At 42.1% G+C, this 15588-nt stretch overlaps 1 protein-coding gene across 1 annotated transcript; it reads right to left on the bottom strand.

Annotated features, from left to right (window-relative positions):
• Positions 1-13758: 13758 nt before the first annotated feature.
• On the bottom strand, positions 13759-14904 carry kcne4 (potassium voltage-gated channel, Isk-related family, member 4). Its single transcript, XM_084018881.1, has 2 exons — positions 14845-14904; positions 13759-14350 (listed from the first exon to the last, which is right to left on the bottom strand). The coding sequence occupies exon 2, from the start codon at positions 14306-14308 to the stop codon at positions 13775-13777; it is 534 nt and encodes a 177-aa protein (XP_083875007.1). The 5' UTR covers positions 14309-14350; positions 14845-14904; the 3' UTR covers positions 13759-13774.
• Positions 14905-15588: the final 684 nt, after the last annotated feature.

Genomic DNA, 15588 nt, shown 5'->3' with positions numbered 1-15588 from the left:
TGTGTGTGTGTGTGTGTGTACCTGTGCGTGCATGTGAAATGCAAAGTTGTGCCTCAGTGTTAATGTTGTTTCTGAGGGAGAGCAGAAAGCATTCGGGTCCCTCCGCCCTCCCCTCCGTGTCGTCACTGCATGAATCATTCCCTGACTGCGGTGATTATAAAAATCCATCCACGTGATATTTCTCTTTGATGGAACATTTACTTTTTTTTTTTTTTTACGGCACACGCACTTTCAGTGTGAGTCCGTCTCCGTTCGCCTCATTCACACTCTCATCGTAAGTCATTTACACACAGAGCAAGAGTTAGCAGGATTCACTGGGGCAATTTAGAGGAGACTTTATGAAACAGCCTCGGCTATTACGAACCGTCCTGATCACCCTGAATTACCGCCAACCCTCTGGGTTTTACAGTCCAATTGTAAATGTCGGGACAGGGGCAAAGATCAATATAGATCGATGGATCTGGTGCTCTGTGACCTACAGTGAGCGATACGTAGCAGAGACGGGATTTATTACTTTAATAAATCCACTCGTTTTCTCACTATTCATGTCTTGACGGTTTGTGCTCTCGAAGGAGCTATCATCAATATTTTTCAAATGACAATGTGTTTTGTGAAAGATGGCTCATAGTGGCATACTCAAAGAAAATTGTGACCATCTTTCATCTCACTGTCTTTTGAGACTTCACTCTTTTGGTTCAGTCCCACCTCTCTCAGCATTGTTTTCGGTTTAGCCCCGAGCCGGCGAGATGGATATTTCCCTCAGGTGGAGACCAAAAATGGAGCTAAAAGGAGAGCCGAATCATGTCACCAAAAACATGAATGATAATAATGCTCCATATGTGGAGGTGAAAGAGGACAACCATTTTGAAAGAGTAAATAATTAGTGCAGTGCTCATTTGTTGCATGTGAGCATTTGGAACGTGTCTATTGCTTGGCTCCAGTTTTGGACGTACTACAGCAGGCTAAATTACTCACAACATGTCCTCATATATTGTTAAGTCAATTGTATATATTCCTATTACATTTCATCCAGAGGTGAGGCATGACTGTGTGTTTTGGGAGAGGAAAAGTCAGATCTTCTGGGTGCCATGACATTTAACAGTTTTAGGACAATCTAGCCAGTAGTCTGGATCAAAGTGGTAGACCGACCTAACCGATGACATGAATTCAGTACGGTTCCAGAGAGCTGTGGACTGATTGCGCAGGACGTCTGGGCTCCGACATACGTCATCATTGGTTGACTGCCTTGTCACTTAGCTGGGTGTATTAGCAGCTTGACAGAGCTGACAGTAATTGCACACACACATATTCAGCACGCACTCATGTTACTGCAACTGAACCAGGCTGCTGATCTGGGAGTTACTGCAAGATGAAGCCCAAATCAAAGTTTGCAACAAATGTCTGGAAATTAAAAATTTGAAATTGACACATACTAAGACTAATGTTTTGCTAATGTTGCTGTTTTATAACTGTCTCCTCTTTTTCTCTCTAATCTTCAGCCTCAGGTTGTTTGAATTGCTTCTTTCTTCGCTGTCAGAATCAGTGAGCACATCCATTACTTCTCCCTTGTCACGCGGCAGACGACTGCCGGCCCAGACATTTGAAATACTCAGTTGATATCTCTCTCTTCATTAGCTGCTACATCTTTTCATTAAATGCCTCCCTTGCCGCGGAACAGAACTACCGCCGCAACTCAAGGGCATTATTCGCACATACGGTACGTCGTGGTGGAAGGAGTTTATCGTGGAATGTGTCAAAGCAATTGGATTACCTGAGGTGTGCCGACAGAGGTTCATTGGGAATTCAATTAGCTCCCTTGGCACTTGGAGAGTGAGAACTGGGACCCTGTCATGTCATGTTGATGCCCACACAAAGAGTTCGATTACTGAGAGAGAAAAATGACTGCAATTATACTGAGTCACTGGTGAGAGAGAGAGAGAGAGAGAGAGAGAGAGAGAGAGAGAGAGAGAGTGGAGAGTGTGTGTCCTAGTGGATGTTCTATTGAACATATTACACTCTGCTTTTATGGTTACACTGTCATAGAGTCATGTTAAATTCTACACACACACACACACACACACACATCTGCTGATCTCAAATCATCATCTCGGGGCTCTCATTCGCTGCCTTCCGACGATGAATTTCACTTTGCTCAGGTGCACAGCTTGTATCCATGGAGACCAAAGATGGTGCTACTCTGGATGGATGCCCTGCTGAGGAGCGGCTGTAATGTTATTGGATTGGCTGTGACACTCATGGGAGGTGCAAGACACACACACACACACACACACGCACACACACACACACACACACACACACATGCACAAACCACTCAGGCCTGGATATCTTCAGACTCCTGATATGAAGTGTTTCAGAGAAGGAAATACAATTGTTTTTCAGTGTAACATAATATTTATACCAGGTGGCAACATCCAGGTCAGAAAAGTGAAGCCAATGCAGATAGGCCTTAAACATACATTTGTTCTAATGGCCATCAGGGGGCGACTCCTCTGGGAGCAAAAAGTCCAATTGTATAGAAGTCTATGAGAAAATGACCCTTCTTCTCACCTGATTTACCTCAGTAAACAGTAGCACAACTTCTTCACCACTTCTAACTCACACACGTTCTGCTGTTGCTACATAACTTCACTTCGACTGCTTTCAGTGCTAACACTTCGGATGACACTGCCAACTCAATTAATCACTGACGCTTGAATTGACATTTCAAGTCCTATCACCCATTGTACTTCAACTGAGTCTTCAACTTCACCCCACGCGCACACTTCAACTTCGTTCAGCACCCTCTCTACTTGTACTTTGACTGCCACTTCAACCCTTTCAGCCTTTTTACCCTTTCTAATGCATGAACTGTGAATTTTCTCCTGCTATGTTCACCAGATATGTTTCTGCTGTTTGATGACTATGTTGAGAAAAGCGTCTCCTTTCACATCGCACGAAGCCATTTGATTGATTGTTACAATAAACATATTGATTAGAGCAGCTTTATATATCATTATGTAAAGATAAGGAACATGCAATAATCCATCAAGATGTCAAAGAAATTAAAAGCACAACTTAAAATAAAGCATTTAGTTATTAATCCCACGATAGGATAGTTCTGATACGCAACAGAAAACCTCACTGCTGCTTCATTGCTTCTATAGTACAGTACAGCATGTGTGTGTGTGTGTGTGTCAGGTTTGTGTGTGGTAGGGTAAAGTATACAGCATCACACTCTTAAAACTTGTAAAACTATTTTGTGATCAAGGACGTGAAGGTAGACCTGCCTGTTCTCATTAAGGTTTAAAAATACTGAATTCAGCTGGGGATACTGTTGGATGGTTGAAAGAGAACTTTTAGTAACCTCGGGGAGTGAAGTTGGAAGATTCAGAGTGTCAGACCGTGTCTCGTTGGCAGAGGTCACTGTAGTCAGCAAACTCCTCAGAGACCCGGTGGTGGAGGCGGATCAGTCCGGTCCTAAAATACTGAAAATGTGTCGGGCTGCTGCAGTCAACACGTCTGTTTGATGTTGTGTGGATTTTTGGAACAATGGCACGAATTGTCAGGGGTTTCTTTATATTGGAAAGATGTGTGTGAAAGGTGGGTTTTAGTAGGTCTACCTAAAAGGTGCAGTAGTCGTTGGGGTGCCGTCATGGCTACAATCCATTCTGTACACCTCGAGTATTAAAGTGATTCTCTATCCGAAATCTATCCTTTGAGTATTAAACATTTATCCACAGTACACTTCAAAGGTGACATAAAAGGATCATTTCACCCAGAAAAAAGGCTTTCCTCCATCATACTCCTGGTAGTATCTAACCATATCCTCTTCTGAGACTTCTTCCACTATCCCAATACAATAGAAGGCAAGGAATTTAGATTTATGCTGATGAGTATAGAACATTTAATTTGAAGAACTCAAAAGCAACATTTCTTTAAAAAAAAAAAGCCCAACTGCACCCTGTCTTTTCCGGATAATCCCCTGCTTTCTGCTTTCAATGGTACTATTTCTTCCGTTTGAAGTAGTTCTAAAGATAGATTTGTCATTCAAATCCACAGACCAAGCTTCGAAAGAAAAAAGGATGAGGATTTGCACTTTAAGCTGCACAAACGTCTGCATGCGTCTGCTCTCAGTTGAAATCGAAGCATCACATTGAATTGTGCATCAGTGTCGTAGTGTAGATGTTTGATTAGTTCATTGATTACCTTTATTTTCCCAGAAGGAAATTAGTTTGCACTTACAAAGTACCTCAAAGTCACATTTGTGTACTCTCTCTCCCTCCTCTGGAGGCGTCCGATCAGCCCAACTGCTGCATGCTCTAACATAAGCAATGGCGGCTCTAGCTTATCTCCATGACATCCTTGGCTGATGGGTGCCATCTGGTTTAATTAAAGGCATTTATTTTTAAGGATTCTTTTATTGAACAATATTGTAATGTGTGTTTTCTGCAGGAACTTGAACAGAGTAACTACACAACGAACGAATAATTGAATATCCAGGTCCAGCCCTATACACTTTATGTTGACTGCTCAGTCCTGCTGTGTGTTCAGTTCCATTAGCTGTTAGCTCTGTTAGCCAAACAACCTGTAGAACCCTGAACGGCTGCTCACAGCTAACTATGATAAGACAGTAGTTTATTCATTTGCCAAGCATACATACATACAGTATAAACATACATTGTCTTACCTAGGCGTACCACTTTAAATATAGGGAGTTGTGGGCAGCGAGGAAAATATTTAGAGCCATTAAAGCACTGCAAAAGAACAGGCGTAATGAGAAGTCATTAAACACCAGTCAAACCTCAAACTGTGGATATGATGTTTCCTGTTTCCAACCGACTTTAATGCAGTTTTTTTTCTCTATTATTGTAACCCTGGCGACCAAGCTCCCCTTACCATAACATAGTAAACATTTTAACCCCCAAAAAACGATCTATCTCTGAACCTCATCAAGGAATCATTTCTTTTTGTTTGTTTTGGAAGCAACAGACAAATTATGTTGTAATGCCAAAGGGGGCATCAGATGAGGAAACACTTCTATGTGTCGTCGTAGATCCAGATGAGAGGATTTGCCCGCCCTGGCTAAAGTATACCTTGGGAGTTTCTGTTGTGAAGATCTGAGCTACAAAGCTCATAATTCAGGTCTTTATCTTGTCCTGTGTTCACAAGCCCTGAGTAAAGCCTGGAAGGAAGATATCACAGATACCATTAGCTAAAAAGATTCCCTTATCAGGACAAGCAGATTAAAGATAAATCCATAATACAATATTTTCTGTGATGTCGCACAATATCCCTTTCACATTGCATGTCCTACAAACAGTTAACACTGGTGTCTTTTAACAAAACCATGACCCCAACACAGCAGTGTCATCGCAGAGAGGACTCGAATGTGCCCTTTTGGAAGGCGTTCTTTTGTTGTTGATTGGAGGATTTATTGCTCCTCCACTCACTCCCTTTTGCCTTTTTCTCTATTCATCTCCACTCTGGAGGCAGGAGGATATTGAGTAGAACTGTGTTTCCGTGCAAGTTATCATTTTGTGACATCCGCCCCTAATGATTATTGCTGTTTTGTCCCTTTGTCTATAAATACCCCGAGTAGATGAATCATAAGCCACTCCTTTTATTGTTGCTCCATTGTTTCTCTCAACCCTCGCAACATAGACCCGGCAGAGAGAAAGTGATGCTGCGAACAACAAAACTTTGATTAAAAAAAAAGAAAAGCAACAATTAGCAACAATACTATAATTAAGATTCAGAATTGTGTGCTGCAGGCAGCACAGAGAGTAACAGTGCTGGGGCCGATCAATTATCTGACAGATGGTGGGTGATAATTTGGCTGTTTACTCTGAGACATCCAGATATTCCAAGAATTCTTAACGCTCGCCTCCATAGAAACACTGCAGAAGAAGAAGACATAATGTATGATCGGGGAATTGTGATTCGACACACAAACAACTCAGCTGCTTTGTTGTGTCATCTTCTTTACAGGGAGGGGGAGCAGGTTGATGCATTTCTGGTTCATTTTAATCTTAGTACACAGTTCGGCTACATTAATCTCTCTTTCTCTCATGTGTGTGGTAGCCGTGGCAGCAGCAGTTCAATCACTTTGCTGGCTATACTCTTTCTTAATGCTCCATGTCTTTAGATTTGTCATTGTGCAGTCGTTACTTCTTCCTTCACTCTCTCTGAGTCTTTCCACCTTACTTTATTCTGTCACACACACACACCTCTGCACAGTCTTGTTCATTAGTATAAATAACTGCAGACCCACCCAGGCACGTAAACAGGCTGCCTCCACTGTACACACTGTTGTTATGCAGTTAGTCCCCGAACAGCCGGTTACAACACTCGGCAGCTCTCTGATGAAGGCTGCTACTTCCCTGGTGCTAATTAGACACATGATAATCTCACTTGATCTCGTTGTTAATGACAAACACATTATATGGTTCGAATTAAGCATCATGTAACCAAGTGATCGCGTGTTTTAGCGTGAGGAAAACATTTCACCAAATAGGGATTAAAATCTACCTGACATCAGTTTTTTTTAATAGTGTTACACTCCTTTGTGTTCTTATAAACACTGTCTATATACTAAAAGTTCTGAGAATTACACTCAAGAGTGCTTCAAAGAACTCCTTGAAAAAAGACGTTTTCACTGAGATTCACAAATGACACTTATCAACAGACTCCCTCCTACTTATGGCAACATGTAAGAGTAACCTTTTGTAATGGGTGCGGGAGAGGATCCAAATGCAGCACACGTCAGTAATGACTTTTATTACACACTTGGATACTGGACAGTTCAAAGATGACACTGTTGATCTGTGTGGCTGTCGTACGTAGCACACCGCCACAGAGGAGATCGCAGGGCTGGGTCCGGTGTAGCGCGGTTCCATCACAGAACCGAGCGGGCGGAAGTCTGGTGGGGAGCAGGCAGGAAAGCCGGGTCGAACACCGGGACTGAGACAGAGCAGACAGGTCGGGGACAGGCAGGGTCGATACCAGGGAATCTGCCCAAGAAAGAGAGACTAGTACTGGGGGACATAGAACAATCTGATAATGAGTGCATGTTGGAGAGGAGTATATATGCCCAGCTAATTAGCGATCAGCTGCAGCTGCGGTGAACAGGTGACTGAGTTCAGCTGATTAGGGGGCGTGGCAGGCCGGTGATGAGCAGGAGGGGGAGGTGCGCTGAGAGGGGAGATCATGACACCTTTAAGAACAGCTCATTATTCATCACAAATACACTCTGAGAAGGAACCAGATACAAGAATGTTGGCTGAGTTATTATAAAACCCCCACAAAGTGATTCTTCAAAAGCCAATATTACTAAGTTAATTGTGAGTACGTGCCCCCTATGAAGGGCTCATTCTAATGTAATGACAACACAAATCTTGGTTTCAGGTGATTACACACCAGTGAAAACATAGTATTCCAGTATATTCCATTTCTGTGAATAGATCCCCTGAAATGCTAAACTTGCCCTATTTTCAGCTAATAAAATGCTAATCACCAACTGATGAAATAATGGGGTGTTATTGTGTGCATCACTGAAGATGTTGCCACATTAACAGGCTTTATTAGATTCTCAACCCATGCGAAATGAAATGTTAGCTTATAATTGCTTAGACCATATGGAAGTCAATACACAATTAGTATCCTTGTACCACAGACACAAATACAGATGAGGTGTGATTTAGAAACTGCTGTTGCAACATTGCACAGGTATTGAGTGCATTTAATCCCTGCACAGGGGAGATATTTCCCAAATGTATCCCCTATATTCACACTATATACCAGTGTGCATCAACGTGACTCAGACTCTTGACTCCAATAGTTCAGTCACACAAAACACAGATTGGAAGAAGTAAGATCTAATGGTTCTTAATCGTGTTTGTCAGTGACAATAACATAGTGCAGATGATGAAGGAGACTCCTTCATTGGCTTATGGCTGTCATGGTAACAAGCCTAAGGGACCAGCTCTTTGAGCGTGTAATTAATGGCTCAATTTGCCATTCATTAGACAGGTGTGTTGAGCCACACCTTATGCAGTTTGCTCTGTTTGCCATTAAGCAGAGAGACTGTAGTGTGCAGCTTTTTGCTCCACTGAGAAATAAATGGTGATTTTGCTTTCCATCTCTTTGACAGTGAACTATGACTGTTCTCATTAGTAGTGATCCGGGGGGAAAAAAAGCTGGCCGGAAGGAACAACACCACCCACTGACTTAACGAAGCTTCACAGGCACAGCACCAACAAAGCCATGACCAAATACTTTAAGATCGTGCTTCGCCCGGCTTGATGTCACACGTATGACCATGTCCCCACACCCCCAGTGTTTCACATTACTCAAACTGGGACAGCTCAGGCAGTGGGTGACATGATATTTCTAAGGCGACATCACATACACTATCTATCTGGTACTGTGTGTTGACTTGGGGCAAATAACAACAAAGTGTAACTGCTATACTCGAGAATACCAATGATAAGAACTTTTGAGATGACATTTCCATATTCAGTACACTTATTCACTTTCTTTCCGAGATGAGTATAGCTTGGCAATTATGGCATGATGCTACAGCTAGCGACTGGTTAGCCTAGCTTAGCATAGAGGCTGGAAAAAGGGTGAAACAGCTCCGTCCAAGGTCATTTGAGATAGTTAATGATCCCAGCCGAGAAACATATATCGCCATAACATTAAACAAAAATGTGTCAGCGAAATTAGGTAAGCTAAGTTAAGCTAAATTTACAAAGTTTTCGACAAGTATAAGCATGTTTCTCATAACTATTCCTTTAATTATCCTGCCATTACAGTAGGCTAGGCTACACGGTAGCCTCCGGTAATGCTTATTGACACGTCCAGCAACAGCTGAGGGGAGTCAGAAGAGCATATTGGTCTAAATCTGTCAGGCTGATTTTCCAACGAACCAGCTGCAGCTCAAATCACAACAGAACCATGAAATGTTCCACTCGATCCGATCTTGGCAGTTAATTGTCAATGTTTTCATCTAATCAACGTATGTGAAGGCTCTCCTCTTCCGTGACTTGATCTCTCCAGACCAGCAACATATATGCAAATAAGCCTTTGGCTTACGTTTCCATAGTAACACTCATTAGGTAAAAGGTTGACTCTTGACTGCTGTTTGTTACACATGAAAGCAAGGCTACCCACACTCTGACAGAAAGACATTTAATTTGTGGACAAGCAAACATTTCAGCCCGTCTTCTTTCTCCTGTTTGTGTTTGTCTGAGGTTGTCTGTTTGGTGGGCGTTTCTTACCTATAATATTAGCACATACCTATAATATTAGCACTACTGTCTCTAAAGGAACAGACGAACACCATCTGTTTTTGTCCCATTCATCCAGTCAAGGTTAATTGTTTCAACATCTAGTTATTCTGCCAGATTGTGTGAAAACGCTCTGCTCACAACGGTGCAATAACAAACATTATATAATGAGAAGCTTTCTAATGTTAGACGCTAATAATCTCTGAGATAAAGATCAAAATGTCATGAGAACTTCAGAGAAAGTTGCACTTCTTATAACAAGCTCATCAGTTTCTGCAGGCCGCAGTATTACTTTGCAAAGAGGCTGTGAGCTGCAGTAAAGTTGTAAACAGGATTAGGAGGTGCTACGTCCAAACTGCAGGAGACTAACGGAGCTAATTTTCTCGAGTCAGGTGAGAAAGGAAGGTGAGTCACATAGGCCACTTTTGGATGTGAAAAGAGTGCAGCTGTAGATGAGCTTTAATGTCCAAAAATAGCACGCCAAGATAATGAAAAGGAATTTAAGGCCCCTAAATGTGAATTTAAGGCATACAATCCTCATTTAACTGTACACAAACATTATCAGTGCACTGCTAAGATGTTGGTCATCTTGAGTCCGTCTGATGTTCAATGTCCATGAGCCTGAGCAGGCCTGCTTTAATTGCTTTGATGTCATATTGTAATGCTCTTGCTGTAATTGCTCCATCTCCATGACCCAGAAAAGGTCTGGTGATTTATCACAGTCGACGCAGGCTTGCATGTCTCCTTTTATCAGCTGATTAAACAACCAGCTTCTTATAGACCAACTGTTTTTTAACTGAAGCTGTAAATGTGTAATATTCAAACCTTGCATCAGTCTGAAACACACATTTTGCTGTAAGGACATTCATTAGAAGATGATTCCCCCCCACAACAGGATCAGTAGAAACAAATAACAACCTTTAAACTCGTATGCATTGCTTGTTTGCCACCAGGGGGCAGCGAGAGAAGTTGTAAACACACTGACATGTTACCTTATCCAGATGTTGGTGAATGAGTTAGCAACCAGTTGCCTACTGTATGTACACTTCCAGCAGACACTGAGCAACATCACCATTTGGCGTTGTGTTACTGTTGACCTGACTAATATTCAAACTCTTAATTCTCCAATTTTTTGAGGAGCTCTGTTTGGGTCTCCACCACCGTCTGAGAGAAATATTGTTTAAATGTTCCATTCCTTTACTTTGTCTACCTGCAGAGATTCACTGTGGGTTTGTCATAATGCTACGCCTTTTATATCACACTCATTTGTAAATTCGACTGGGACCAGAATTCTATAAAAGCAGAATCTGTCAATCAATGTTTGATATATTATGGTCTTATAAAAGTGAAACTACTAACAAGTTAGCAGACAGCTGCCAGCTTTAATTTGAAGTTGTGTTTATGGTGATCTGGCAAATATCCAGTTCCTAATATGGGCACCAGGTCGTTGCTAACTTTGTCTGTTCAGCTGAAAGATGCCAAAAAGCTCTGTAGAGCCAACTGGACCTGCAGAGTGGGTTTGTCACTAAAAGTGACGAATGAGTGCAGTGGGAGCTGTGGGAGAGTGCGACAGACTGTCAGACCTTGCTGCAGTATAAAGAGGTTTTCTATAGGGACTCAGTGCTACTGCTTACCGCTTTTATCCACAGAGGGCGCCAAAATCAACACCAAATGGAAGTTCCTCATTTTAGCTCTAATAAAAGCAGTTTAATGAGGAGACAGTGGGGAGGGAGGGAGGGGGGAGGAAAGGGTGGAAACAGGGAGAGGGATGGTGAGTTTGAAGTGACTCATTTCCAGACTCATTAATGACGTTTATGTGTGAGGCCCAAGGCAGGACACAGTCCCCACCACCGACTCCCACAGGGGGACGCTAATGACAAACATCCTGCTTCACGGTGCAAGAGACACCCCATGCATCACATCAGCTTCTTTATTCTCACCCTGCATACTCTCGCTTGTTCTTCCTCCTGAGAGAAGCCTCCCCTCCTTTGTGTCTCACTATCACTCACACACAGCTGTTGTTGCACCATAAAAGGAGGACAAGGCAGCTCGCACATATATATTTGTCCTGCTGTTTATCCCCCTCAACATGCTTGTTGATCATAAACCAACGGTTCACTCTGTGTTTGTTGTGCATGAATTATCCAGTGGGGTGTTTGGTGTTGCGTCGGGAAATAGCGGATTTCAAATACTTCATGAATGAATCTGTGTCAAGCTGTCCAGAGGATAGAAGACGGAGAGGGAGAGATACAGAAATGCTCATCTTTAGTTTATACCCACATTTTTATGAATAGGTTTACTGGGGTATTTTTGTTTTTACACACTGATCAACATGAACATTTCCTTTTTATGACAAAGTGAAAGCACTTTTACTGGACGTACATTGACGGTGATATGATGACATTGCTGCCATCTGCATTGCTCCTACTCACTATTGGACTAATTTCAATTTCAACTGTTGCCTTATTGGTCACTGAGACACAAAACCATGGAAATAGGGTCCAAGTTGAAAAATCCTAAAGTTAAGGATAATAACTCTCAAAGTGGAACCCCGTAAAGAAAATATGTTGCGCCAATTTCCTGCCAGAGTCCTTTCCATTCACAAAGAGGTAGCCTATACCAACTAATAGTGCCGAATTAAAAATGCCTTAATGAAATCCATTCACACACACACATGCAACACACAGCCATTGTGGATGCCTTTGGGCCTTTAATGGCATAAAATCTATGTGTGTAATTGCATCTGGGCATCATTGTTGTTGGTATGTGCTGTCATTGCAGTGAGTTGTGGGCCCGACAGCCTGCAGCGCTGCTGATAGCTTTGTTTGCGTATGAAGGTGTGTGTGTGTGTGTGTGTGTGTGTGTGTGTGTGTGTGTGTGTGTGTGTGTGTGTGTGTGTGTGTGTGTGTGTGTGCGTGTGCAAGGCTGAGTCACGCAGCACAGACAACACACAAAACAGCATTGCTTAGGGGAACAGAAAATCGTAATCCTGCATCTTTCTCTGTTTTTTCTATCTTCAGGCAAGTAAACTGTTAATTGAAAGAGGAGCCTCAGTGACGATCTTCTATGTCATTCAACGTGTGCTGATGCAGTCTGATGGGTCTTTAAATGGAGTCCACGATCCCCTTAGAGTTTCTTTTGCATTACCATAAAACTTTCCAGAAAATAATGCTAATAAATATATAAAAAAACATTTTTAATTTCCTCTAAAAGTTTGTGCGTTGTCACTGTCAAAGACAGGACCGTGATCTGGATAATTGGGACACAGGCTGCCGTGTTCTCACATGTTCAACTGAGGATAATGAGCTGAAAGATGAGCTATGGTGATGCGGTGGTACCGATGATGTTATTATCTGCCCCATTCTGCATCATTCTAATGATCTAATGAAGGCTATCTATAAAAATAACATGAATCATAATAGATAGTCACAATTTCCATTGCTTCATCTCCTTTTCATCTTCCTCATCTGTTGAAAGTAACCACCACCACGGCATTACAAGAGTGCCCTCCACTGGTGAAACATCATAGTAAAAATACATAAGTGCAGTTTGTATGCAGTCACAAGCATTTATTTTTTTCTGGCACACTACAAAGACTCGATCTAAAATTAATCCTTAGGAATTGAGACACACAAAAACAATATGCACAGGGTATTGCTTTCATCAAGTAAACCCCCGTCTTTGACGGTTTGTGAACAGTGTCGATCATGAAACTACAACAAATACATTTTCTTTTTAACATAAGACAATCTTTCAAGTGGTTTCCAGGTACCTTTAATACTCAACCCCATGCTGGCAAGCTAGAGCTAGTCAAGTTGAGTCAAAATAGCAAAAAAAAAGAAAAACAAGAAAGAAAAGGAAAGGAAAATCAAAAAGATGAAGATGAAAAAAAAAAGCCCCCTGCAGGGTGAGTCATCAGCCCAAAGCAGTCAGTTGGGAGGGGTCACCACCACAGAGGCAAGCCATACAATGACATAATGTAGTATAAAAGTTTGTTTTTTTAATATCAAAATGTATGATCTTGTACAGGTCTGTTATTTTAAGATATACTTACATATATCTAACTTTATATTAATCTTTTGGTGACTTCATGAATGATTCCAGCAGCTGTGATGTGTGTGTATGTTGACCTGGGTGCTGAGCTGCTGCTGCCCTAATGTTGAATTGAATGATTACATCACTACCTAACATCCCACATGTTGCACTCTCACCTGTCATGTCATTTGAAATCATATTTTAAACAAATAGTAGTGAATTTGATCTAGAAATAAACAAATATTCTGGGCCAGTGCCCCTCTTCAATCGTACCACAGATGATGTTGGTCTGGGAGTTTTTACAGCAAACAGATGTTTTAGGCGTCTTGGTTGGACTGTTTGGGCCCCTGTGATACGAAGACGGCTGGTCCTCCTGGTGCTCTATCCAGGTGACGTTTCTCCTCTTCTTGTGGAGGCTAACACACAGTTTCTTCCCCCCCACGTGTATGCCTTCAGCCTGAATCATCTGCGCTGTTCTCGGACTCTCCCTTCGCGTGCTCCTCCGATCCCTCCGCCGTGCCACTGTCCGACTCCTCCTCTATGGTGAAGCGCGTGTCCGCGGAGGAGCACAGCGAGCTGATGCTGCTCTGCTCCGTGCACAGCGCGCACGCCAGCGCGGATGGCAGCGCGCCCTCGTAGTGGAGGTGTCCTAAGTTGCTGTTGTGTTTGCCGCAAAACGGCAGGGACACCTGTACGGAGCGCAGTTCCGAGACAGCGGTGGGGAAGGTTTGGCTGTGTTTCTTGGGCAGCGCGCCCCACTCCCGCTCCATCTCCTCGTGCACGAGTCGCGTGAAGACGTTGATCCTCTTTTTCTCTCTCCTTTTGGAGCGAAAGTAGCCCAGCATTATACCAGAGAGGAAGATCCCGTAGAAAGACATGACTATTAATATGTACAGGTATGCGTTCCCTTCGAGTTGGTCCGCCTGGGAGTTCGCGGTGCTCTCTGAGCGTTTGGGTGATGCTGTGGAGTTTTCCAGGTGATCCATTTTTGTATCAGTGCAGCCTACACGGAGGACCTAGCAAGTGCGCTGGAGAAGATACAGAAGGGAGAAGATACAGAAGAACATCCATAAATATGAGGAGTTTGACCTTTACGCGCGCTTTACGCACAGGGATAGGTTCCCAGTGACCGGAGGTTTGCCTTACAAGAGATTTCAAAGTGATACAAAACTTAAAAACAAAAACATTTATAGTCACTATTAACCCGATATGGAGAAAAACATTATTTCAACTTTTTCATTTGGGTTGGGAAAAATATTATTGGCTGACAAAAATAACACAAATTTAAATAAATACAAAAAATATTAATAAATGCTTCACTTCCACACTAGATCTTGCAAATGGCATTCAATGCATACAATTTAAAGTTAATTGCATACAAAACAATTCAACCTTAAAATACGTTATTTTATTTTGAAGTTTTGTATCTTTTAATTTGGCATTCCGTCCATTTTGTGGTAAATGTTCCACAACAAAACAAACAATATGTAAATAAAAACAAAATTCTAAACTGTCTACTTACCAAACTTAAGCTCTTATTCTCTGTGTGAACCTTTAGCAGTAGTAACTTCTTGCAGCTCCTCTGGAGTTTGGCAACACGGCATACGAGTTATTTATATAGAGACCGTGGAATGCCGTGAGTCACGTGACGGGACTGAGTAAGCTGAGTATCTCCAACGCTGTTCAGCCCTCTAGGGGGTTAGAATGAAATCATCAAAAACCCAAGAGTATATTAAACGTACTGAGACCTGTGGGGATGTGATGGAAAAATACATTCAAGGAGAACTGTTTAGAGATTGGTTATCAAGAGTGATTTAATCACTTAATCACAATCTCTGTCGTAGTACACAAGAATACATGGACGGCCTCACTACTAGACACTAGTCTCCTTATTTCCCATCAAGCCTCTAAATCCCACAATACTTCTTTCAGTTTCATTTCCTGAACTTAAAGCCTATGAATAAAAACATCCAAAAATTGCTTTACTTGAGTGAAAGTACTTGTGCAACAACGCTTTCTTGCAAGTACTCCCTTGCAAGAAAAAGTTCTGCATTCAAAATACTCAGATGTGCCGAAAGTATTATCATCAGTAACAAAAATATCATAAAAAAGCATATGAATATGCACTACATAATTATTTTGTTAATGCTGATACATGAATGTGTGAGCATCATTGTACTGCTGTAGCTGCTGGAGGTGGAGCTTTGTTTTAACATCTTTAGTCCAGCGGTTCCCAGCAGGGTCGGGCCCCTGCAAACCCAGAGAA

Source organism: Eutrigla gurnardus (genome assembly GCF_963514095.1).
Source record: "Eutrigla gurnardus genome assembly, chromosome: 10".
NCBI lineage: Eukaryota > Metazoa > Chordata > Actinopteri > Perciformes > Triglidae > Eutrigla > Eutrigla gurnardus.
The sequence above is the reverse complement of the archived record's forward strand: the minus strand, read 5'-3'. Positions and strand labels throughout refer to the sequence as shown.